We start from the raw sequence: 24729 nt of genomic DNA on the forward strand, positions 1-24729 counted from the left end.
CCAACCAGTGGATCAGCATAACCATCAGGCAGTGCTGTTACGCTACAACTGAAATTCTACACAAGGTGAAATGACTTCTAGTGTGTGAACTCAGTTGTGTGGCCATTGCTCCCTTTTCTAAGAGCAGCAGCTTTTTTACTTGTGCTGCAGAATGTGTCTGATGCTCTGGGACAATAGGAACATTACCCAAGGCAATGACTGCCTGCTCAATAGAAACTTTTTGAGAAGCAACCAAAGACACAGCAAGTCCCTCTCTCCTTACATTCTCAATGGCGTATTCCTTGCCAGCTATCTCGGCTACTTTGGTAATGCTCTCAATATGGTCCAGCAGGTTCATTTCCAAGCAGCGACCAATTGTCAGACTGGGTTCTAGCTTGATATTGATGTTAATATCTTCTGACAGCATCTTCCAGTGCCGGTTTCTCATACCAGGATTGTGCAGCCCCTGAATTAAGGGGACGTATAGTCTGAATTCTTCAATCTTGTCTTGAAACTCCATTGCCACACCCTGGCAGGCTTTCAGGGAGAAAAACAGAACATCAACAACAACAGTGTGTGAGGAAGTTGCCTTAAGAAACTTCCTAGAAGTTGTCTAAAGCCTGATGTGCTTGTAGACACATGGTATGGGATAGGTAAGCAGCAGGAGAGAGCACTGGAAAATGCAGGTTGAAGTAATGAGGACACAAAGGCTCTCTCTACATGGCTACTAAGCAAGGATTCAAGCCCACTCCCAGAAGCAGACCTGCCTATCAGCCAAAAGTCTGTTACAGGCAAGTCCATGCTAAGAGAAGTGTGCCTTAGCCTAGAGCTCACCGGAAGATGAGAAGCAAACAAATCTAATTCCTTAATATGGGCCCAAGCATGATGAAGTCCCATCTGCTAATAGATATTTTAGAAGCTCTGGTCATCATTCCAAGATCTTCACTTCCTTAACATGATTGGGTTGTGAGTTATCTCACACCCCAGCTCAGGCCATCCTAAATAGAAGATGGACACTATACATAGAAGCTAGAAGTAGGCTAGGATCACAGCCAGCTATGGAAATGGAGAAAGCAAATGGACAGGCAAAGAACATGGGACTTGCTTCCTTTCCAAAATTTGGCTACAGCATGTGCCTCCTTTTATTGCACCCTGCATGGTCGCACTGCACACTCACAGCAAGGGTGTGACCACCTCACACTCCCTGCTGGGTGGTATGCAAAGACGAGGCAGACTCAAGGACGAAGCATATATTTTACCAGGTGCCAGGGAATATTGCAATGAATATGAGCAGGTATTCTTAGTATTTCTGTTTACCATAATGATTCATAGTTACTCACGCATCCACTCATCACCTCCTCCATTGGGGCTGATTCATGGCATTGTTTAAGAGCGAGTTCAAGTTAAAAAGGATGAATCAAAAATCTCCCACTGCAAAATATATTTCAATCTAAGCCATCTGGCAGGAGATTTTAGAATTAGCTCTAAAGAATGACCAACGCATCTCTGAGAATCATGGAACGGGAAGTTAAGCTACAACCGAAGTCTCAATTCCAGTTTTACTAGGAGCCATCATTAAAAGACCTTCATGTGAATTGCAAGGGCTGGATGCGATCATCTAAACTTCATACACATTCAGGCAGGAAGGAAAATGGTTATTACATTCCACAGATGATTTCCAGATTTAGCAACTTCATTTTATTCAGAACAAAATCAAGATCTCTTCTGGCTTTCCATTAAATTCATTGGCCAACAGAGAAAATAAGATTGGCCAAGAAAACAGCACCTGGAAGACCCAGATTCAGGTTCCTTTGCTGCCTGACTTGCGTAAGGGCTTAAACCCACATGTCTAGCCACTGGGCTATATAGTAATTCTCTGTGACTAGTCTGGATTATTTTACTTTACATAAATGAGTAAATATTAATTGCAACATAAGAGGGTGGCTTTTATTTCAGTATTGTCTTGGGAATTAGGTATAAAAGGGATTTGCAGCCTGGTTGTTTCCATGCCAAACTGGTACTTCAAGCAGCAAACTAGCATCTAGATGTGAATCATCATAGTTCCAGCAAAAAAGTGAAAAATAACTTTGCTAGCATTTTCTCAGCTGGCTTTAATACACACAACATATCCATGTGACATCCTGACAATCCCTGTTCAGAGCACTCTGTGACATGCCTCACATCAAAATGCTGATATGCACCAACTTCCTTTCCCCAGACTACTTATCTACCTGGTGAATCCTTGAACTGCTTCACGCATCTCTGCATTGTCTTAAGAGAGTCACTGACATTCTTTTCTAGCTGCTCAGCCTCAATTTCCATGAGAGGATCATTCATCCAGCTCTCATGCCATTGCATCCAGTCTGACACTGTAGTCCAGAGATCACAGTATGGCTGGAAGTCCTTAACCATCCTGGATAGCTTACTGTACTTTGGAGAGAGAGAAAAAGCAAGAATAAAGAACAGAATAAGCAACAACTGTATTCTGCTCTGGATGACAGCTTGCGTGTCAAAAGGCCAAAAAAGGCACAGTTCTTTTTTTGAATCTCAAGCAAGCAATGAGAAAAAGTGTACTTCAAGAGGATGTATCAGACCTTCTCCTGGGACCACAATATAGGATTCCAAGGGACAGCAACTAGCAGAGCTGTGCGTCACACATTCAGGCCGAAAAGCATGCAGTGGAGCTGTGCCTGCACCATGTGTCTAGCATGGAAAGCACTCTCTCCACTTGTCTCTACAAATGCTCTGCTGCAGAATGAGGAGATTTTGATGTGCAGTCCACACACAGTCAGTGAAAGCACACACTGCACATCATATTGAAACTTGGCTCCTTACAGTAAAGGAGAAGTAACCACAGACTAAGAAGTAGGAAAGGATCACGTGAACTCCGCTTCTACTCTGCAGCCAGACTAGGCTAGACGTGGATGACAATGATACATTGGCAGCTGAACATCTACAGGCAAAATGAGTGTTTGCAGCTATATAAACTGTTGCCTTAGGAGAACATGCTATGCTCCGAGCTCAGCCAGCTGCCTGCACACCACTATGCAACCACTCATTCACGTCCATATAACTGCAGTAACAGCCTTACAGAAATTGATGCTCTTAACTGCTGCTTCAAGACCTTCCCCATCCAATTCCTCCCCATTAACATCACTCAGATCTGAATGTGGGCACCCAAAGTCTCTCACAGAAGTGGCAATATCAGGCCCACGAGCAGCCTTCCAAGTTCGCCTGGGATCAGCTCTTCTGCAGCACAGTGGAGTGATGGAGCAGTGTGGTCATTCTATAGGACTGCAGAGCAGTTAATCAGATAAACCTGAAGAGCATGAAGGATTCCTTCCTGGGGAACTGTGTCTCATTATTTGCTTTACCTACCACCTAGAAGGCCCAACAAAGATTAGAGTCTTGTAGGTACAGGACCTGACACTTACATTAGTAACTTTCATCCCAAAGATTCTTTCCCTGTTGTTGTAGAGAATTGCCAAATTCTGAAGCTCCTTCAGCTGCTTCCTGACCTCCCTTGCTTTGTTAGCCAGCTCATGAGCTTGGTTAATGTCCACCTGGATGGAAAATCCACCTACAGTCAGCTGAAAGAGAAAAGGCAGGCATGAGATGTGGCTCTAAAGCCGAGTGCTGCCTCTGGAGATCTTAGCTTCCTGTTGTGCTCTTTGTTACATTCAAAGGCAAGATTTTTATGCTCACAATTTCACCTCCCCCAATCCAATTCCACTTCTGTTTAGACCACAATGAAAGCGGTGAGGAGAAGCAATAACCACTGGTCAGGTGGTTGAAAGCGCAAATGTGATGACCAGCTGCTTTTCGTCTTTGTGACAACAGTTAATCCCTGAGAAGTAGGAGCAGTAAGACTGTGCCCAAATTTCTTGCTACTGAATTTATACTGTTCGTTAGCTACAGAATCAGTGAAATGAAAATGATAGCTCTACAAGGTCACTCAGTTTGTTGCCATGAATTGTTTAGCAACACACAACTAGAGCTTCTCTAATAACTTTTCGGTTTTGTTGGGTTTGTTTGGGTTGGTTTGTTTGTTGTTGTTGGTTTTTTAATCCCGTGTTGGGGTATTATCATTTTGGGAGTCTGTTTCCAAGATAATCTAGGTCACTGATTACAGCCTTTCCAAGATGGCATTTTTTTTCTGTATTTAGGAGTTTCTGGTGAAAAATAAAATTCAGACTGTTTCAGCAGAAACCAGAGGTATCTCAGATTCAAAACTCTGTTGCTGTTTCAGGGTCTTTCACATGAAATGAGTTCCATGATTGAATGCTCTATTTTTCCCCCTTGATGGCAATGCATATCATGGGAGATGCTCTGCAGGGAACTGAGTACACAAAAAAGAAAAAGGAGGTGCATGGGTTGCCTGAGCACCAAGAATCAGAATTTTGTATCTCAATGAACACCTTCCCAGTGAAAAATCAGTATTTCTGCAAAAAGTATTGTCCTTCACACAAAAATGAAACTCTTAATCAAAAGCCCAACTTCCAATAAAAAAGGGGTGGTGGGGTGGTGGTAATTTTTGGTCCAATAATACATTGACCTAAAAACCCATCTGACTAAAATATCTTCTGAAAGTTTCCCACCTAGTTGACCACAAGAGCTTCAAGGCCCCCTTCTCTGGATAGTTTATTGTCAGTGGCTTAATACCTGCATCTCTTCCAGTTTGTCTTGAAAGCCATTCTGATCCATGACCTGGATTTTGCGAAATTTGTCTTCATCATCCAGGTGCTGGAGTCGAATGGACTCAGCTTGCATAGTTATTTTCAGTGGCCAGTAACTTGCAGCCCACCTGCACTCACATGATAAAACAAACAACAAAAAAAAAAAAAAAAAAAAAGGAGAGAGAGAGGCTTTCTGAGTAAATGTTTGAAATGCTGAAAATAACAGAATGAGAAAGCCAACTCCCACCAAACAAGGAAACTTTACAACAGAAATACATGTGGTTTCAACAAAACATTTTTTTTCAGCTTTTCTTCTTGATATGCAGTCCTTGTGACTAGGCTATTCAAATGAAGAGGGCTGGGGAGAAGTGGAGGGCCTTTTTAAAAGGAACAAATCCAGTACATTGCTGAAAAGCTAGGAGACAGCAAAATAACAGTTGGCATCCAGAGGGAATGTCTGTCTTTGAATGTATTCACAAGGAACTGAAAAAAATGGGGTCAGAGTCTTGGCTTGTGGCTTTTCAGGGCTACTGAAAAAGCCAGTCTCCTGTTATGCTGGGCAGTGAGGGGCCAGAGTAACCCAGATACAGTGAAGCCTTGGATAGCAAGGCTTCTGCAGAATGCCCTGGGGAGTGCAATGCAGATAGATACAGGAAAGGCTGCACAAAGTGGCTGCTCATGCCAGGGCAGGTTTCTTGGTTCTTACTCAGCTGTAGCCCACCTATTCCTCCATTTGGACTTTTTAGCTTGTGTGAAATGCCAGATGCAAGCTCTGTAGCATTACGCTCAAGGTCACACCCCTCCCAGTGCCTGGGGATGGAGCAATGTCCTACTAGTTCTGCACGTGTCAGGTCTGGCCAGTGGGCATACAGCTATATCTGTGCTAAGCTGTCCTAGAGCTGAGCTGCTTTCCTGCAGCTCCTGTGGTTTTTTTGCACTGTGCATCCCATGTTTCTAGTTTCAGGAGCACTCTGCAGAGACCCACTCAGGTTGCAGGCACACTGGATGAAGTCCATGTCATATGAGAGGTGCTTCCAGGGCTGAGCGGACTTTAGAAGCTGTGTAGCTGTGTTTGTGAGCTGACTCTGCTACTGGGGCATAGTCAGGCCCCAATCTGAATAACATAGCCAAAGATAAAACTAAGAGAAGACTGCATGGAAAAGAAATGCAGTAATAATACATAGTTCATGTTCCTTCCTACTCCTGTGAAAACCCTGGGAGTGTTCCCACCTTGGAAGTGTTCATTCAGTTTCACACACAGACTAAACTGTGCACTTTGAGACTTTGCAAATGTCTCAAAAAAAAAAAAAAAACCAAGAGAAAAAAGCTTTAATATGTTAAACAGGTTAATAGCTATCAGTTTGCCTTCCCCCAGGCCAGAAGGCAGCATGAACCCACACTTCTTCTCTATAAACTTCATTTCAAGAATTCAGTGCTCATATAGCCTGAGAGGCACTTAAAAGTTCTGCTGAAGCTCTTGATAGACACATAGCCCCTGAAGCCCTGAGAACAGTAATTGTGGCAAAGTGTCCCACTTGGACAGTGGGAGAAATGCCCTGTGCTCACTTGTCATTGAAATCTTCTTCAGTAAGATTGTAAAGGAATTCCTCCATGACCTTGTAATCTTCTGTGACTTCATGAATCAGTTCCTGCACAGGGTGAGAGAAAGAGACAAAAAAATAGACATCTCTAGACCATACTGATTCCAACTCTCTGGTGTATACCTCATTTTCATGAGGTGCCTTTGAAGGGCCTTAATCACACAAGCTTAATGTGAAGTAGGCTGCTTCTCTGCTGTATGAACAGTTGGAATGGATTTACAACCCCTTGTTCTGCGAACGATCACGCCATCATCGCCCTCTGTTCTATAAGAATGAAAAGAAGTGTGACCTAGTGGATAAAGTGCTGGACAGAAATTGAGTGGTTTGGGTTATCCTCCAGATTCTTTCCTTGGCATGGACAAGTCAGCTTACAGCTTGATGCCTTTGTTCCCCATTTGTTCAGCTGGGAGAAGACCTACACTTCAAATAACTTTGAAATAACTTGGCACTAGAATGTCCTATTTGAAGAAATATGTTAACAGCAATATGAACATTTGATAGCAGAAATATTTTCTTGAATGCATTCATTTTTAGAAGACAGCTAGTCAGTACACAAATGCAGAATGGATCATGAAGGTAGCAAAAAGCATACATAAGTCTTTTAGATTTTTAGCTGCTCTTTTGTTTTGCATAGATATTTAAATTCATGATATGTATACTTAAAAATACAAATCTTAGGAATTACAAAAATACAAGCCCAAGAATCTTATGGCATTATGCGAAGACATCCAAGCAAAAAAAATGGAGTTCTGCTGAGACACCACACACTACATTGACAAATTTCCTCCTCACTTCCTTTGGTGTCCCCTGTCCATAAGGAGAGCATGCCCTACCTCCTGCACAGCCAGTTGCTCAGGGACTCCCTTCATCCACTCCCGCAGCTCAGCCAGCTCCTCAATACTGTTTGGTTTCTCATGCATTTTGCAGCTGACCGCTTTATATGCGTCACAGATCTGCAGGACACAGCAGAGAAAAGACCATCAAAAAGTCATTAACTGCTAATGGGCAAACTTGAAAATCTGCCATGATCCACCCACTTCCCATTCTGAAGGTGGTCTAAAGTGATGAGGACACAGTCCTGTTCCATCTTTTTCTTTCCACAGTCTTTCTCCATCCATCTCATTTGAGCTTAAACGGAATGAGACTGCCAAAAAAAGAGGAAGAGGAACCGCAGGTATGTAGTTGAAACGATGACAGTAACAGATTTAGACAACCCTCTGGCAGATGCAATTGTCTGTATTCCAGTTATCTTCAGAGCAAGCAGAAGGACTTTCTAGTTGTCTACTAGGCAGATCTTTTCAATCCACCAACACGTTTTTATAAGATGGCAGGGTCTTGAAGAATTTAGTCTCAAGAGATACAACTTTCAGGCACATAACTTATTAAGTATATTTAATACTTGATTTAGTTGACTCTGCATGTCTCCCCTGTAGTCGTTTTTTAAATAATCACTACGATGCAATCTTTAAAATGTCCTCATTAATGTGGCCTCAGCTGCTGTCTTTTGGCCATTTCACTAACACAGTGACTTCAAAAGCAGAAGGACAAGACAAGACACTGACAGATAACCTATTGAACCAGGTAACTTACATTCTCCACCTGCAAATGGAGGTTTTTAGCTAGTATGTCCAACGTTGAAGTGGCAAGCCTATTGTATTTTTTGGACAGATTTTGCTTAACATTGTCTATATGGACATGGAAGGGACCAATGACAATAGAACTAGGTAGAGTGTTGTCCAGGTTCTCCTTTTCAGACAAGTGCATGTTTACTATACTTATCACCTCCTGGGCAGATGGACATTGCTCTTTGTAGTCTCTGTAAATAAAAAAACCCAACAAAGAAAGGTAATGTAGACCTTAAGATTATTTGAGCATCCAGGCTGTTCATAGGATGCCCAGATGTGTCCGCCCAAAGGATCGAGACATTAAATTAATAACAAGTATGTTTACTGTTATTAAAACATGCATCTATTCAAATGTATACAACTTTATGCAAGCACAGACTGAGAGGGTACCAATGCCTTCTAGACCTTACAACCAAAGATACGGCTACATAGGAAGTGAGGAGTGTTTATATCAGTCATGTACATGAGGGCTAGCTTTAACTGAGCATGGGAAGCTACAGTAGCAAAGACATCCCATGTAAAGTCCATCTGTTTGGGTGACCAGCCTGCACTGAAGGCTCTGCTTCAGTGTCTTCACTGCTACAGTTACCAATGCCAAGCAGAGGAAACCAGGCTGCCTATGCCCACCTGCACTGCAGTTACACCCACGTAGCAGTGTAGACAGTCCCTCAGTTTCAGAAGATGTGTATACGAGAAAACATGGAACTCGTATGTAGCTAAGGAACATTACTGGGAAGCAAGGGAAGGGACAGACTCAAATCTACAATGGATTTTAGAGCATAATAGGTGTGGAGTGGAATAAAAGCACAAAATATTTTAGCTGCAGAAAAGGAGTTGAAGAAAGAGATGAAAGAGGTAATAAGGCAAGAGGAGAGGGAGAGACAAAATGAAAGCACTGGTGTAAACAGGGCAAGATCAGGAGGCAGCTTGAGGGAGGGCAGGCACTTCAGTATCTTCTAGGAAGAGACGGGAATTTGTCAGATGGGATTTGTAAATTGATTAAGCTGGAATAACAAAAGAGAAAAAGGGCTTCAGTCCCACTGTTTGGATAAAATGTGAGGCCTAAAACCAAGACCATTAAAGTAACAGAGGCTAAAGGACAGCATAGGTGCAAAGAGTTTTGGCAGTGAAAACAACGAGGCTGAAACAAAAGAAAACATTACTTTCTACAGAATGTTATCAGCTTGAACAGACACTATTTGAAGGAGGTCAGAGTCAAGTATGCTAACTGGATTTTCAAACAGGATGAGTCATTTTTAGGGCCATTAATATCTCCAATTACACTTACAAACATGACAGGAATGAGACTGCTGTCAGAAGCAGGAAGAAATTCTCACTGCCACCACCAATGTCCTCTAAAAGCATGGACCATTGCCCATGGCTGTCTCTGATGGATGCCTGATCTCACATCTGAGGCACATCACACACATCTGTGGTCTCAGAACAGGTCCCACATTCTCATGCACATCCACACAACAGCTTCTGAAAAGGCTTGCCATTTGGGTTAGAGGTGCCTTTATCAGAAACCACTTACCTTAGGAAGTATTCGATATTGTTATTTAGTTCTAGGAACTTCTCGTATCTCTTGGCATAGGCTTGGAGAGGGAACAGTGCCTTTTGAATGGCAGACCGCATAGCCTCACGTAGTTCTTCCACTTCTGGTTCATGCAAGCCCACTGACTCCAGCAAGGGTGTGCCTGTGATAAGTATGTTCTCCAACACATACTGGAAAAGGAAGGAGAGAGGTCTTTCAGGACTAGCAGAGCTAACGATGTGTCCTCAGTAGAGGGGCGAGACAATCACTAGTGGCACCTTTGGGAAGTCATGCAGCCCATCCTTCTACATTGTGTCAGGAATTGTTTTATCAGTTTTATGTTGCCCCCCAAAGAAGGGTGATCTAGGGAGATATATCTTTCACAGTAACAGGCATAAGGATGCATATGCAGAAGAGATCTGCACCAGACTGACAGCACTGGAAAAGGTGCTATTTCCTTTATGGAAAGCTTTTACCAGCTGCCATGCATTTAGGGCAACCAGGCTAATTAGGACATGTCTCCACAGAACCTGCAGCACCAAAGCAGAGATAGCAACCAGATGAAATAGCTACAGGGTTGGGGAGCTTGAAGAAATCCTGTCAGCATAGAACTGCATTAGCATAGTGCTGTGCCCAAATTAATTTAACTGGATTCCCAGCTACCTACTTCTGCAACTCTCTCCCTCAGTACAAGCTCAGGGGTGTCTATGTCAAGCTGCAACGCACTGAGACTTGCACAGCTATATCACTGTTGATGCAAAAGAGTTCACCTTCTCCAGCTGTGGGACAGTGTGAGTCACCAGGATTCCCTTGTCGAACAGAGAAATGAGGGACTTCTCAAAGCTCTCCACAGGGGGGCTGAAGTGAACACCACTGCTGTCTAGCACAAGGTCTGTTACAAAGAGTGGATTCCTTTGAGGCCTGCAGTGGGAAGAGATAAGGAAGAATAGGGATGCTTTTTGAGACAACGGCACACAACTACATTGCTCTGGTGCTGATACTAAAAAGCCTACTGGACTGGAAAGAAAAGCAGAGGAGAGGAGGACTGTCCCATGCAGCTGAAGGTACGAAACACTGCATTCTGAATTTACCAGTAAAGACATTGAGAACCGTTGTCTATCAAAGGCAAAGGAAGTGTCAGTTGTGACATACCAGGATCCCCAAAAGTCATAACCTTACATTGAGAATTGGAGCTGCTTTACAGAAAAATTGCAGATGCTTTTCAAACCAGGTATTCAGCATCTCCAATATAATCCTAAAATGCACCTTCAGGAAGTTATATTCAGTATCTCCCAATCTTGTATGTTACAAGCATGGCTCAGGATCAGCTGAAATCAGTGTCAAGAATTCCACTGATTTCAAGGTAAAAGGCCTCATGTGAGTGGGCAGGGTTTTTTCTTTTCTTCCTGTTTTCAATTTCTAAACCTTCCTTTTTAATACCATGAAGGACAGAAATCCTTAAATCAATAACAAATGGAAGAAAATTCTAGGCACTGTGACAACCCGAATCTGGTATTCCTTAGAGATCCCTGGCCAGATCCTACTCCTGAGGTTTAATCCAAGAATGGAATTAAGCAGCCATGCCTCCTGGTATTCTTCCTGGCCTCCAGAAAAAAACTAGTAATTATTTGCTCCCTTGAGAATGCTGGAAGTGGCTAATCTTTAGAACAGTATGTCAAAGTAGCAGACCTCGGTTCTGATGGGCTGCCTCATATCACTAACAGCAACTTGAAATCTGTACTAACAGAGCAGCCAGCTCTGTGTCATTCTTCCATACTCAAGCAAATGTGTCAGGTGGAGGACTGGGGGAAACAGCCCAGCCTAAGGTTCCCATACAGTGCAAAGCTTGGTTGTAAAAACAGTAGTTAGAAAGACAATGGCACTACACCTTTCTGCTCTTTCCACCCTTTTTTCCCCTCCCTTCCTCACCTGTAGGGACTATTAATGAGGTCATCTCCCCATTCCATGTCCTTTGAGCAATTCAGGATACCATGGCAAGCATCCAGCAAAAGCTGGGTGAAGCTGATCAGCGAGTTCTGGACCAGATACCGCACAGAGTCCTGAAGCATGAATTTGATGCGCTTCATCAGCTTACACAGTTTGGACATCTGGTAGACATCCCAGTGGCTCTGTTCCAGGTTGTACCAGTCTTTGCCTGCATTTCTCAGGTTGCTCTTTACAGCATTCTTTAGAGTATTGATCCAAGTATCCTTGAGAAACATCTGCACCTAGGGTAAAGAAAAAAAGCAAGCTGTGTAATCCTCCAAGTGCTGATGGGAAAGCAGTATGGTGAGGTTAGCTGCTAGCTGGGACTGCTGCACCTTTCTCTGCAGTGAAATGCAACTGTTCTCTCAGAGCTGTGGCAGCTAAACAGCAGCTGTCAAATCCATGCACACACACGTGGCATCTGAACCTGGCCATACATCTCCTTCACTGACAAAAGCCCTACAGAAAGAATGCCTGATATTAAAAAGCAGGAGTGCTCTATTCTTTCTTTTTATACACAGTGTTTCCTTTTTGTTCTCTTTTCTATAGAGCAGCATCCCTGGAGCTGCCTGTGTCAGGGTCCCTCATAAAAAGTTGTGTAGACAGTATGATGAGCAAGTAAAGGACAGAATGTTGTCTTCTCTTGGCAAGTGAGGAGAAAAAGGGGAAGAAGCCAAGAGCGGCAGCAGCAGTCTGCAGTGTTTTAATTTATTAAAATACCACCAAGTGTCACTTTTGCTCCACAGGCAGCTGCTGTTTGTGTGTAATAAAACAACCTCAGTCACTGAGTGGATGACAGCACTGCCTAGCTGAAACAGCATGGGACTGGGAAGGACCAGCACATGCCCTCTGCCACTGATTTACTGTGTAACCCCGTGCAAGCTACTCCGTGTGGCCACATCCAGGGTGCAATGTGCTGCCCTCATTTAGAGGGCATGAAGATCTTCTGGTGAGAGTTACCACAGAGTTGCGAATTTTTATTCTAGTCTCTGCTGGCATTGCAAGCAGAGTAATTTAATTAAGTACATAAAGAACATAGAGTGTAGGAAAGCATTACCCCCATGAGCGCTTCAGGAGGAATCAAAGCTCTGCAGCTGGAAGGATGGGGACATAAAAGAACTGGAAACTTTTGAGTGCCAACCAGGACTGTTATCTGCGTGGAGACCAGGAGAGGAAAGAGGGGCTGTAGCCCTATGTGGCCACTTGTTCAACACATGACTAAGAGCATGGTCAGCATTGGCTGATGTTAACTAGGGGGCTATGGCTCTTTCAGCCCACTCTCCCCACATCCCAATAAATTTGACAGGCACATGCAAATTCCTCCCTGCCCCACCCACAATCTCTCCTTTGAAAACTCATCCGTTTCCAGGGAATAGATCTGCAGCTGCTGCATCTGTCTAATACACGCTGACAGCCCTGCCGGCTGCTCCATGTGTTCACCCCCCACGCTTCCTCTGCTCACCTGAGTGAAGGTCTGGGTCTGGATCTGTTCAAACTCCTCCAAGCTGACATGCTTGACTAAGGTTGAGTTAAACAGAGACATGGTGGCTGCCTTGTTGCACTCATCTTGCACCTGTGTAAGGAGAAGGATGACTTCTGGCCTGGTCAGGAGTGAGACAAATTTGAAATCTGCTTGTCGTTCATCAAAAGGGTAGTATGGGATCCAGATGAGCCCTGGCACCAAAAAAAAGAACATGTTATTGCCTGCAACAGCCATCCCAGCTTCTGTTTTGGAGGAAGAGTACAGCTCCCTTTGGGACAGTGCTTGTGAAAAGGACTCTTCTCTGATGCACAGGCCTTATCATGTAGCAGTTTCAGCAGATGGCTGGATAAGTCTCTGCTCTGCAGCAGGGACTTTCTGCAGCCTCCCATTAGGGACTGAGGGACTGTCTTGGTGCCTGACCTTCCTGAGGCTTTGGCTCATGAAGTTTCCATGAGAAAGAACACTGGACTTGAAGAATCTTCCCACTGAGGCTTGAAGGCATAGCTGAGTCATCTCATCTGTGAGAGGCCACTTGTGAATCACCTCAAGGCATTCCAGCCTTTGGAAGACTGAAGTGCACAAAATATGCCCCCCCGTCTTTTACTGTGGTCATTTTCCTCCAGTTCAGGACTCTACAAGAGCCTGAGCCCTGTTTCACACCTGAGGTATGCCACAGCTGAGCACAGCAAATGGAAAGCAGCCAGCCCCAGCACAGTGCAGAGTAGAAGGCAGTTAAGCTAATTACACTGCCATGCATTTGGTGCCATTAAGGGTACACTTGCAGTGTTGCTGCAGCTTAGCTGATTGATAGTAATGTGTTATACTGAGGTAACATGAACATGCAAATATACCCTGAAAAAGAGCAGACATACTCAAAAGTCTCATATAATCTCCTGCTGCTGCCCCTTATGAGCCCCAATCATGAAGATGAACATGAGTTTCTGCAACAAAGCATGAATCTTATCAAAGACAAGAGGTCCTATAACCCTGCTTCACTGTGTCCTGTACCTTTCTCTGGTACCTTCTTTTCCTCTTTGTCTGGCAGGGTGACATAAGAAAATGTCTGAGGTTTGGAAGTGACGACTCTGTCAAAGCTGATCCTGTTCATGGTGCGTTCAAAGTCTAATCTCACTTCTTTCTCCAGGCAGCACATATGGTCTAACACCCTGTTACAAGACACGGAAACAATGATAACCCATGATGTTTGAGCCGAAGTGTGTCTGTAGCTTTACTGCAAAACCCACCCTTCACTCCCTCCCTCCTGGATTTGCTAACCCAGAAGCTCACCTACTACTGAATGCATTAGGAGAGCTGTGCAGACAATGAAGCAGCCAGGAAAGCTATCAACTGGATATTTAATGAGAGGGGCAAGTAGGGACCCGGGACTAGGACTGCAGCCTTCTCAAGTGTCTTTTCAGATCAAAGCAAAATCTCCACTGGGGGTGTGCAGAGGGAGAAGCATTACAGAGAGGAGGGGGGAAAAAAAACCAGCCAAGAACTGAGGAAGCTAGCTGGCAGTTCTAGAAAAGCTGGGCTATCTGAGCTGTCCTCCCAACTGCCTCCTGCTGAACATCTCTTGAAATCAGTTTCCTCAGTCAAAACATGTGTATAAGTGCTGCAACCCTTCTCTGTTTGCCCTAGGAAATCATCATCTTTCACCTCAAGCAGACAGAGTACTTCTCTTTATACCTGTATTTCGGCTCACAGAGACTAATTACTCTCCTACTCCCTAGTTAGGCTGGCAGACCATGCAGCCCTTCACACCTTCCTGTCTCTGAGCAGAGCAATCAGTCATGGCTAATTCCCAGCGACACCACCAATGGCTCATGATTCATCATCCCAGGCACTCTTAAAACACCTTCCTGATATGAACTGCATCTCAAAGAGACACTCGATTATATCCAGGTGGAGATCTCCTGTTCTGTTTGCTTCACACTGTGCAGATCTTCTTTTGATTTTAGCAGCTGTTAATAAGTAGAAGAGTCACCAGCAGACAACAGCCAACTCTCTGGAGACAGCTGGTGGTCTGCAGATCAATTCAGCAATGACTGATCTGTTCCCTGAAAGCACAGGGAGACAGCAAGGTCAACCATGCCATTTCTGTCCAACTTTCCTGCTGTTGAAGGCCACAACTGCAGGTGTAAGCATGGCGCAGTGGATCTGCATATGAAGTACATCTGCTTCATCTGGGAATACTGACAGATCACCCATCCTGTTCATGTGTCCCTGGGGCTGTTGTCCTACCTACTTCTGATGACACTCTGGGCAAGAGGGTAGTATGCACAGGCTGGAAAGCAGATGAGATCCACAATCTATGAGTTGGATGCTCAAGATCTGCCTCCATTGCCACTCATTTGTATCCCTGTGAAGTCCTACAATGTTAATGGAATGAAGGCTGAGGCCCCAGACATGTACTTTATGCTTTACCTCTTTTCTCTCTTCAGTTTGGGAGTATGCATAGCCAACAACTTCATTTTCCCCAGACTCTTCTCACTGATGCTATTTTGTCCATCTGTGGGCATGCAGTCCACATACAGGTGATACAATAGCAGTGCCTGTGTCTTCTTACGCAAGCTGTTGGCAGAAACTACCCGCTGTGCAAACACCTGGGGATCTTCAGCCAGAAACAGCAGGCACACTCGTGGCACCCAGTACTGACATGACAACAACGGGGCTCTTCCTGGGGAATGAAAGTAAAGTTTACAAGAGTTTACAGGGAACACAAAACTCAGAATGGTTTGCAATGCTGACAGCAGCTTTTTGATGGACAATATAATTGGGTTAGCTTACTGGAGATCAAAATGAGGGACCAAAGCTGAGGACAGCAAGACACAAGGAGCATGGAATTAGCAGCACCTCCAAACCTTTCAAAAGGGGGGTACTTCATCTTAATCTGTCGACATACCCCCTCAAAATGGCATTGGCCCAGAAAGACTGTCATTTAACTTGTCTTGAAGGCAGGAAAGATGGGAGACAGAGAAAAAGGAAAAGTATCACCAAAGGGAAGGCCTTAAATGTGTTATCAAATTAAGGCGTGGAGTTCTCTCCCCTAGAGGTTTTTCAGGACTGGTTAAACAGACATATGTCAAGAGGGATAACAGAGACAGGAATAAAATAATTTCTTCACATCCTTCCCACCTCTACCAAGGACCAGCATGGGTAACAGACTGGCTCTCAGAGTATATGCCAGGTCCCAAAAGGCCTTACTTGAAACACACCTTCTGGAGTTATTCCTCCATTGAGGATGGGTCTCCCTTCTTCATCCCGCACCAGCCCATTCTTATCTGTTTTATGGACCAAGTAGAGCTCTGTCTCCTTGTCATAATCCAGAACACCAACATCAATCCATTTGTAGATTAACTTCTGGCTTTTGGGGTCCTCTGAGAGAATAAAGGATTAAAACAAGGTTAGTCCATTCTCCTGGAGGCTACAGCAAATGGACTTTCCTGATCAGAGTGATGAGGCTGCAGTCAAATCCATTTACTAGCTTGAATATCAGTCACTCTCACATAATTTCTGCTGTGATCAACTACATAATGAACTCAGGTCTTACAACTTAGCATTTCCAGCTGTTTGCACACACCAGAGACTTCCATTTTCCTCCCCTTACCTCTATGGGTTCTCTGTGGACCATCCTCCCACTGCCTGCTTCAGGCACTCCCACTCACTCTTTGCAGCCATAGTCTCATATTTGGGTTCCATATGCCCCTACGTCCACTCTTTGAGCCCATACCTGGGGGCCCCTCTGCCTCCCAATTCCCTCACCCCTTGATCCTCATTACCCACATGGGCTCCATGGGGATCCCATTCTCCTTTCCCATGTGTGGCTCTAGGCCTGTGTCACCCTCCACTCAAGTCCTTGTTCTTCTACTTGGGAGTGGCTGTAAAACCCTGTACCTTCTGCCCCAATCTATTATTTCTCTGGGTCATTCCCAGGGCATGTAACCCTTAAATGTTCAGATCTTCTTAAATGCTGGGAGATGCTAACTAGACAGATATATATCTATATTGGTATCAAAGCAGATACAGGTCAGGACAGCATTACACTGAAGTTGAGAATAGATGCTATTAACCACAGGTCCAAGCTATAGGAATTTTCAACAGTGCTATGCAGGTGCCACTGGTCTCACCTCCCCCAGGGCCTAAAGGGTCTGACTACTTGTGTGCAGAACAGTCCATTCAACGTGGGGAGTGATCAGGTGTAGTGTTCCCCAAGCCAGCTGCAAGCAGAACTCAGCCATCACATGCTGGCTGCCCAACGATCGACACGGCTTACGTTTTATGCTTAGGTTTTGCAGACAGCCAAGCCCCTGGAGGCTGCCCCAGAGCTGCAGTCAGTATGCATGCCAGTTCCTACACTTTAAAGCTAGTGCAGATGTGCTGATATGAGCTGCAGCCACAACTGGAGAACAGTACAGCTGTACCTATGATGCCTCCTCATTGGGAAGGCTCTGAGTGACAGGACAACAACAGATGTCGACATCACTTAATTTGCCCCAGATTTACTACTTGGATTTTCACTGCAGTCTGAACTTAATTTCTGATCTTGCACTCTCAGTGAAATCCAGGCAGAACGTACTGTGTTCAAGCTAACTAACTTACTTCATGAAGATACCTGCATATCAATAAAGTGAAATTTTGACTGTACCGACTTCCAGGCACAGAAAGGAGGGCAAAAGGCAGAGGCTACTTCTAAAAGAGTGGAAACAGTCAGTTCAGGGTAGGACTGACAGTCATTGAGATCCCTGGTCTCTTGCTCTGTCTGCCTGAGCCTGGTCAGAATGAATTATTGCATTTCTGCTATTCAGAGCTGCATTTGTCAGAATCTACATGCTCCCTTTCTGCTGAATGGGCCTGTAATTGTTAGTGTTGCCTCGCTTGAGCAGTTACTCATTCAAGCTTTACCGTGTCCCAGTACATCATCTGTAGGTAAGAGTGCTTTTCCAGGCACTGGCTTTCTATCGTGAGAACCTGGCTCCAGTCCTAGCGAGATCCACTCTTCTGGTGTTCGACAGTCATACTCATCATTGTCAAATATCTAAAAAGCCAGGACATGAGTGAAATTAAGTGTTACTTCAGAGAGAAGAAAATACCTGATAGAAAATTTCATGGGAGGAAAATCAACATGCAGTTCCTAAATGGGCTACAGAAAGGGAAAACAGTCCAGGTGCAAAAGCTGTGCTGATCTTTGATCAACAATCTTCTCCCAGACAACAATATCTGTACTTCTAGCCCTTTCCTAGGAAGCAGAGACACCACCTGGAGAGGTCTCATGCAGTAATACTGCTGACTACAGCATCTGGAAGGAGAAACGAGACAACACCTTTTCTTTGGACACACAAATTACAGTGAGGAGCGCCCTCAAGGACTGTTTGTTCTGATGGAAGTTGTGGGCACCCTGCAGAAGATGTTCAGCATCTTGTAGAGATCCTTCAGGGCCCAAACCTGCTCTAAAGCATTTCCTGGTTTTATTGCTTGTTGTATCAATGATGGCTAAGTGTCCTGCAATTCTCAGAAACATCCTGTGGTATAAGCAATGAGATAGGTCACAAGTGCCAAACACGCTCTCTTACGTTTAATGGCAGGTAGATGGGAAAGATGGGATCTTTCTTCTCCTCAATAGTTGGCATATTGTCAGGATCATGGTGCCTTGGCATCAGCTGATTGGAGTCTATCCCCTTGCTGGCTAAGAGCTGAGCAATATCAAAGGTGAGATATAGCTGTCTTCTCCTGTTTTGAATTGGAGGGGGAAATAACCACTTAATGTGCCTAGATGGGCTCCCATGCCTGTAACTCCACTTTTTGATCATCCACCCCTACCAGTAAAAAAGTTTTTGAGCACACACCGCATATGTGTGTATTTCTTCATCTATAGAATAGAATAGTTCTGTTGGAAGGGACCTACAATGATCAAGTCATTGATCAGTCTAATCCAATTTGTAAATTATACGTGTACTATAACAATATATTATGTATGTTATAGACCATACACAAAAATAGAAATTAAAAAAGGATGAGAAAAAGATAAAATAAACACTATTTTTAAAAAAAATTTTCTTCCCACATCCCAATGAATTGCCTTGTGCACTCCCTCCAATGCGCACACCCCACTTTGGAGACCACTGCCTTACAGGATAGTATTTTCCTAAAGGTTTTTGACATGTCGTATCTTGAAAGAAAAATCAACACCCTAATCTGCTGTGTCCATTCCGTAATGATGTCTTTAGCCACTTTCTGGTTACTTACCTCTCTACTTCAATCTTCTGAGGGCATTGCCCTGGAAGACCTTGGAAGGCAATCTGCACTTTGGGCTTAAATGATTGTACTGGGAAATCTGACTTGATGAGGTTCTCAGTAGTTGGTCCAATCACTTGCTTATCCAGGACACTTCCAAAGTCCTCAGGCATCCTGAAGGTTGTGACTAAGAGACAAAGAGAAACACACATCTGAAACCACTAGACATCACTCTGCTTTACATTCACACACACAGGAGGACTGGGCTGTCTGCAGAAGTCACTTCACTAGATTTGTGAGAGATATCAAGCTGACATCAGATGGGAAACAGAAACTAAGACCTTTTTTCCTGCTGCAGTATGTCATTATGGTCTTTCAGTATCAAAATGATGGCACAGAAGAAGCCTCCACTGAGAATTACCGTCATGCACCTTATTAGGAGGTAGGGTACTGACCTGGCTTTAAAGAGCTCTGTTTTGTTCCTAGCTTTGCTACAGACTCTCTACGTGATGGTGGGAAAGTTGCTGTCTCTAGTGCACAGTTTCCCTCACTCTCAGAAAAGGGTAGGATTCCCCTGCCTCCCTGGGGTGCCCTGAGACCAAGAATCAGTCGTAGCTGGGAGGAACTTGGTCAAGATGGTGATAAAGGGCTTATGAATATTGCAGGAGAGAACAAGCCACTCAGGTCATCTTTATGTGCTGAAGTCCCAATTCACACTTTACTTGGGACAAACCTTTCCTCAGTTTTTGCTCAAGCGAACCTCCCACTCAGATCAGTAGTGGTGTGAGAAAAAATTGAGTTGAACAGCTAACAATCTCACAATTTGGCGAAATGTTTTCAATGGAAATTTGGACTAAGCAAAAAGTATACTTTTCCAAGAACTGGCTGAAATTAAACCATGTCACTCACCCCATAAATAAACTAAACTGTTTATATTGCTAAACAAGCTGCAAATAATAGAACAGCAGCACATGGGGAATTTGAAGCTTAACCTAAATTAAGTAATTGCATGCAAGTTTCAAAAAGCACTATTCCCTAGACAGCTAAGCATTGAGCTAAAAATAGATTTTAGTGGAGTGAGAGCTTTTTATTTGGTGAACTTTCACACTTTACCAAAGAGAAACTTAAGGTTCTGGTTCATAAGCGGGTATTTTGGATGTCAAGCTTTGGACCCAGTCCTTCACCCTGCTCTGTGTACTTCTGCTTCCATCATAGATGCAACCCCTTGATTTCAAAGCAATTGTGCAGAGCAGCCAATAATGCCAAAACCAGACAAGTTTCAGGATGAGCGGGTACAGAAAGGTTCCTCTAAGAGGTCACTCCCTTGTCCTCCTTAAATGGCCCCTGACACAACCCCATAGGTATACATTGTCTGCTTAGGGACTAAAGGAAATAGCCACTGAATTGGCTCCTCTCTCTCTACTCCCCTCTCCTAGGAAGGGTGCCTAGCCTGGAATAAATACGATCCTCAACACTTCCATTGTCCTTACCAACATACATGCTTACAATAATTTTGAGGAATTCCTAAAATGCAGGGGTTTACTACAGGTCCTTTAGGCTCATGCATATGTCTTGCTTGGGGTCTTTACAGAATGGCCCTGATTTTTATTTGTTGTCAGGGAGCACAGCTGTTCCAATTTTGTCACTTCATTGTTGCAAAATCCATGGCACCATCCATTATGGCACTTTCTGCACTATCAACTATTTATGTCAATACTTAGCGTTTCATTTGCATTTACATTTCCAGCTTGATAGCTGCTTCCCCCTTGAAGAAGCAGCAGATCATAAATAGAGATCTGTCTCCACTTGTTAGGGATGAGTCTAGCTTGTCAAGATTCACTTGAGGATGCAGTCATTTGTCCTCACTCATGAAAATAAATGTCACTTCTAAGCACAGGAAGGTGGTATATATAGTTACCATCTTCCTCTAAGACTAAAATCCTCTCACATGCACACTTTCTCCCCACCTGCTGCCAGCCTATGATCCATATCTCCAAGAATGCTCTAGGGGCCAGGAGAGTGCTGGCAAACCTTTCAACCATGTTCTGTTCCTATATTTGAGCATCCATGATACAACAAGCTCTTGTAAGCAGGTGAGACCAGCAGCTCTATATGCACAAAGACCCCTTGCATCTAGGGAGAACAAGCTGCTCTGGGGTGCAGTTGGATGAAGAATGAATAAATGACAGAGGACTGTGACTTTGGCTATGGGTACCTAGACCCTGAATACAGCTTTCACAGGCAGGTCCCACTTTCACAGGAAAGCGGCATTGCTGGCTCCATACGCAATGGTAATGCATTCAAATTCAGTGATCTCCTGGCATACAGCCCGTGGGACCAAACTCCCATAGGCAGCAGTGGAGTCTACCCTGGATATATCCAGGAGAAAAGGGAGCATGGTTTTACCACCCAGTCAGATCACTTTGCTCCACTTCTAAATGAAATTCACTTTTCACGGGGCATTCAAGCAGCCTAGCACCATTCCTGGCACTGACAGGAGAACGAAAGCAGAGTAGTAACCTAGAGTCATCAGCTTAGTTCCCAGCATGCTCACTATAAGCAACCATAAAATTTATGGCCCCATTTCCTGCCACATCACGTTTCCTCTCAGTATATTTACCTTTAGGGGTATGCTGCTCGAGGTCTGCCTGTCTTAGCAAAGCATGGTGCATACGGGGGCCAGCACAAACATCCTGAAATGCAGCATGTGAAGAAAGTGTCAGAGATAACAAAGCACAGTTGCAGCACAGTGCAAGGGTGGGTTATAGAGGTCCAGAGAGAGAGAGAGAGAGAGAGAGTGATACTGTAAGACCGACTTTACCAGAGCTTTAGGGACAATTGAGACTGTGAGTATTGGTCAGAAAAGGCTCAGAGGCATAAATACCTGGAAACTTCAGCCCAGTGCACAGAGAGGCAGGGGATTTGTCAGCAGAGTGCAGCCTGATGTCAGCTTAAGATGCAGATTGGGGGCTGATGAGGCAGGCTGTCATTAGGGTTTTACTTCCAAATGTCATCTGCAGTCACAACCACGTGCCTGCCCTGCCCTGCCATGCTGGCATCCTAAACTCGAGCAACATCATGACAGTGATAGCACTGGCCACCAAGGAAGGCAGCATAACTATGATCAGGAAGAGCCTCATGGCTTCACTTTGCAAGGGTAAAGGTCTTGCACAAAGGCCTCTGACCAAATGAAGGGCTAGGTCCTTGGGTGAAAGCTATAGTTCTCCATACCAGCTGTACCATAGGTCTTTCCATTTTAGAAGGACAGTGGTAGAAAAAGAATTGCTCTTTGCACTTACCCCCAAGATGTTGGAGGCTCCCGGAGTAATGACATCAGCATAAAATGTCTTTTGTCTAAAGGCCGAGTACTTTTTTGGCCCCTGCTTGCAGCTATTGGGAAGCAACAAACTTGTTCCCGGACTGCAGTCCCAGCACGAAGCCTCATGGCTGGTATCAGGAGGTTTGGGGCTTCTACCCAGAGAATTCGTCAAATCCTTCTTTGCTTTATCCATCTCCTTAGGAGGACAATGCTGTGATGCAACCCTGGGCTTGCTAGAGTGGAAAGACATTGAGCCTGTTAAACACTGTATCTTTGGCACTCCTCTACACCCTCCCACCGCGCTGGATATTGTTGGCTTGCTAAGAAGATGAGTGGGTAACAAGGTAGGTTCGACCCCCTGCTTTGGTACCAAGTGCTGCCTTCATGACCTGGGGGCCATCAGTCTCACGTGGCTGACTCGATGGCTCACTAACCCTGGGGAAAGAAAGCGCTTTATTATTCCAAATGGGTTTCGGAGGGGGAAAACCAGCAGTATACGCATGAAAAGCTGCTTTCCCGAAGCAGCAGGGGCTTCCCGGATCTGTGGCAGCATTCAAAAGGCTGCCAGGAGAATTTGAGTAAACTGGGACTACAACAGAAGTGCTACTTTTGCTGTACCCAAATCCCTTAAAAAACTTGTCACACTTGACTCCAGTGGGAGTAGGCTACAGCCTAGATACCAACACAGCTACTCCCAGGTGTAAAGTCTGACTCTTTTATTTAAATAATTCAAGAGAGATGTTTAAGCATTGCCTAACGAATATTAAAATATAACCAGAAGCTCCCCTCTCTCTCCTCCTGCAGGGGATATTTTTGCTGGTGATCTCAGCTCACAAATAATTTCTACTCTTCCACCTTGAGAGACGCAAGTCCAGGCAAATATCACAGCTGTACAGCTTTATTTTATAAAAACCTCCGCGCACTGAGAGATACTAATTAAGAGCAGCCCTCAGACTTCTGGCACGATAACGCAACCCTTGATTTTAGGCTTGTCTAAACACAGAGATGACTACTGTAACTAATTAGTACAGCTGAAGTGACACAAGCCCCTCCAGCCTGCACACACATGCACCAATATAATGATGTACACATACCCGCATAGCTTATTCCTATAAATTATGAGTCAAAGCTCTCCATGGTGTCTCTCAAGGCTACTCTGAAAGCAATATGGCTTATTCATCAAGTCCTGCTCAGGGCTAGACCCAGACTCCTCATCCAGCCCTACCTAACGGTTTGTGTCTTGCATCCTTGCTAGGACCCACACGTCTGCCTTGCTCACTTCTGGAGGCCAAGCCTCTGCAACTGGCTGCTATACGGGAGCCTTCTAGCTTACTGCAGCTAAGCATTAGAAAGACCTTGCCCGGTCTTGCAGGCCACAGCTGGCATGGTACCTGTCTGGAGTCTCATCCTGACGTTGAGACGACAACACAGCATCCTCTCCTGCCATGCCCACTCTGCTCCGCTCTTGAATGGAGTGAGAACTCTGCCTGTCCTATACTCTTGATCAGAGAGGGCAATTTTTTCTAAATTTTACCTTGCTGCCTGTCTGCAAGAATGAATCAGGTCCACACAGCAGAGAAAGCATTACATGCATGCCAGAGATAAGAGGGAATAACTGTGCTGGTTTATTACTGCAGGTTCAAGCCAGTGCACAATTTTGAGAGGTTGAATCAAAAAAGAAATCAGATAATAAATCAAGGTTACCATGATGCGAATCCTTTAAGAGAAACAGACTAAACTAACAGATTGGAGAGGCCTGGGAGACAAGATCAATAATACCCCCTCCCCTTCTTCAAGCTAGAAAATCTCAAATCTTTCTCCTCTCAGCTTCTCTTTGGCGTGGTAACTGGAACCTCACACCCTGAAGAATGAATTTTCCATGGAGGATTTTGTTTTTATTAGCTATTTTATGCTCTGGCCATATCTATTTTAGCAGCCCAGCAGGACTGATTGGTATCAGCCAAGATCCAAGGATTCCTGATGAATCACTGCTGGACTCTTTCATGCCTGCTGCCCTGACACAGAGAACAGCAACAAGGCGGAGCAACCCTGCAGTGGCTCTCCTGATATGTCACCTGAGCATCCTCCTCCTGGGTGCAGGGGCGACGTGACTTGCTGTACTTCTGCCTCTTAGGACCAGAATCCTAAACGCATCCAATTTAAAAAAGCTAACGCCAGGATGCATCTGAACCTGTAGCAGGGTGAGCGATTGAGCCCACTCCCAATTTAGCAGGACAGGTAATCTCTGCCTAGAACCAAAATAATGTGGCTGCTGCCGATGACACTGAGTGC

The 24729-nt window shown here is 44.5% G+C and overlaps 1 protein-coding gene across 2 annotated transcripts in view; it reads right to left on the reverse strand.

The window, feature by feature from the left end:
* Positions 1-21790, reverse strand: part of DNAH1 (dynein axonemal heavy chain 1) — a 70854-nt gene extending 49064 nt beyond the window's left edge. Inside the window, exons 1-18 of one of the 2 annotated variants that reach the window (XM_075053362.1) lie at positions 21739-21790; positions 19131-19305; positions 18458-18614; positions 17790-17922; positions 16103-16264; positions 15312-15564; positions 13893-14050; positions 12864-13075; positions 11345-11643; positions 10186-10336; positions 9416-9606; positions 7847-8072; positions 7090-7209; positions 6222-6304; positions 4642-4783; positions 3414-3569; positions 2211-2409; positions 263-516 (exon numbers count right to left, since the gene is read on the reverse strand). In XM_075053362.1, the coding sequence (XP_074909463.1) occupies positions 263-516; positions 2211-2409; positions 3414-3569; positions 4642-4783; positions 6222-6304; positions 7090-7209; positions 7847-8072; positions 9416-9606; positions 10186-10336; positions 11345-11643; positions 12864-13075; positions 13893-14050; positions 15312-15564; positions 16103-16264; positions 17790-17922; positions 18458-18614; positions 19131-19305; positions 21739-21790 (3123 nt within the window). Of the gene's footprint in view, positions 1-262; positions 517-2210; positions 2410-3413; positions 3570-4641; positions 4784-6221; positions 6305-7089; positions 7210-7846; positions 8073-9415; positions 9607-10185; positions 10337-11344; positions 11644-12863; positions 13076-13892; positions 14051-15311; positions 15565-16102; positions 16265-17789; positions 17923-18457; positions 18615-19130; positions 19306-21738 lie in introns of those variants that run through there. The other variant, XM_075053361.1, reaches the window with a different exon arrangement.
* Between the last annotated feature and the right edge of the window lie 2939 nt (positions 21791-24729).

The sequence above is a fragment of the Buteo buteo genome, chromosome 21 (genome assembly GCF_964188355.1).
Source record: "Buteo buteo chromosome 21, bButBut1.hap1.1, whole genome shotgun sequence".
Lineage (NCBI taxonomy): Eukaryota > Metazoa > Chordata > Aves > Accipitriformes > Accipitridae > Buteo > Buteo buteo.